Source organism: Lathyrus oleraceus, chromosome 1 (assembly GCF_024323335.1).
Source record: "Lathyrus oleraceus cultivar Zhongwan6 chromosome 1, CAAS_Psat_ZW6_1.0, whole genome shotgun sequence".
NCBI lineage: Eukaryota > Viridiplantae > Streptophyta > Magnoliopsida > Fabales > Fabaceae > Lathyrus > Lathyrus oleraceus.
Window position 1 is genome coordinate 109,907,186 of NC_066579.1, and position 1,653 is coordinate 109,908,838.

The 1,653-nt window shown below is 42.9% G+C and overlaps 1 protein-coding gene across 1 annotated transcript; it reads left to right on the top strand.

Moving 5' to 3' along the window:
* Positions 1–1,653, top strand: LOC127115491 (uncharacterized; the record flags this gene model as incomplete). Its single annotated transcript, XM_051047027.1, has 1 exon — positions 1–1,653. A coding segment is annotated over one exon (1,653 nt), but the record flags the coding sequence as incomplete, so codon positions are not given.

Here is a 1,653-nt window from a genome sequence, read left to right on the forward strand (position 1 = left end):
ATGGCTGGAAGGAATGACGCTGCAATGGCTGCCGCAATGCAAGCGATGGCACAAGCTGTGCAGAACTTGCCAAATGCTGGTGGAGATGCTGGATCACGTAGCTTGGCGACTTTTCAAAGAGAGAATCCGCCGGTGTTTAAAGGGAAGCATGATCCAGATGCAGCCTTGGGATGGTTGAAAGAGATCGAGATAATCTTCCGTGTTATGGATTGCACTCCAGCTCAGAAGGTTCGGTATGGTACTCACATGCTAGCAGTCGAAGCTGATGACTGGTGGCTAGAGACTCACGAGAGGTTGACCGTGGCAGGTGAAGTCATTACTTGGGATGTATTCCGTAGGGAATTCATGAGAAAGTATTATCCGGAAGATGTCCGTGGTAAGAAAGAAATTGAGTTCCTTGAGCTGAAGCAAGGAAACATGTCTGTCACTGATTATGCTGCAAAATTTGTGGAGTTGTCCAAATTTTATCCTCATTACACCGGTGTTGGTGCTGAATTTTCAAAGTGCATCAAGTTTGAAAACGGACTGCGCTCTGAAATTAAGAAGGCTGTTGGGTATCAGAAGATACGCATTTTTACTGAATTGGTTGATAGCTGCAGGATATTTGAAGAAGACAATAATGCTCATTACAAGATTGTCAGTGACCGCAGGGGCAAGCAACATCAAAACCGTGGCAAGCCGTATGATGCTCCAGTGGGAAAAGGGAAACAAGGAGCTGCTCCGGCTCAGAGGACTAGTAGGGGAGGTGCTCCTGCTGGTATAGTTTGCTTCAAATGTGGTCAGGCTGGTCATAAGAGTAATGTATGCACTGCTGAAGTAAAGAGGTGTTTTCGCTGTGGTAAGACTGGCCATGCAATAGCTGATTGCAAGCACAAGGAAATGATTTGTTTTAATTGTGGCGAAGAAGGGCATATTGGAAGTCAGTGTCAGAAGCCAAAGAAATCTCAAACTGGAAAGGTGTTCGCATTGACCGGAACTCAAACCTCCAGTGAGGACAGACTTATCCGAGGTACATGTTTCATAAATGGTACTCCTTTAATTACTATTATTGATACCGGTGCTACACACTGTTTTATTTCTGCTAACTGTGCTCGAAGACTGGGTTTAAAATTGTCCGCTTTGGATGGTGAATTGATTGTTGAGACCCCAGCTAAGGGATCAATAACTACTTCTTTGGTATGTTTAAAATGTCCTTTGTCGATCTTCGATAAAGATTTCTATGTTGATTTAGTATGTTTGCCGTTGGATGGGATGGATGTAATTCTTGGTATGAACTGGTTAGAGTATAATTATGTTCATATAAATTGTCATCATAAGTCGGTGAGGTTTTCCACTCCTGAAGAGGAAGGAGTTGACTTATTACCTTTCAGAGAATTGCGAAAATTGATGAAAGAGGGAGCTCAGATGTTTTCTTTGATGGCGACGTTGTCGGTTGAGAGTAAAGCTAAGATTGAGGAACTGTTAGTGGTGAAAGAATTCCCTGAAGTTTTTCCTGATGAAATTCCTAGTGTGCCGCCAGAGAGGGAAGTTAAATTTACTATTGATCTGGTACCTGGTACTAGGCCTGTTTCGATGGCACCGTATAGAATGTCGGCATCTGAATTGTATGAATTAAAGAAGCAATTGGAAGACTTACTTGAGAAGAAGTTTATA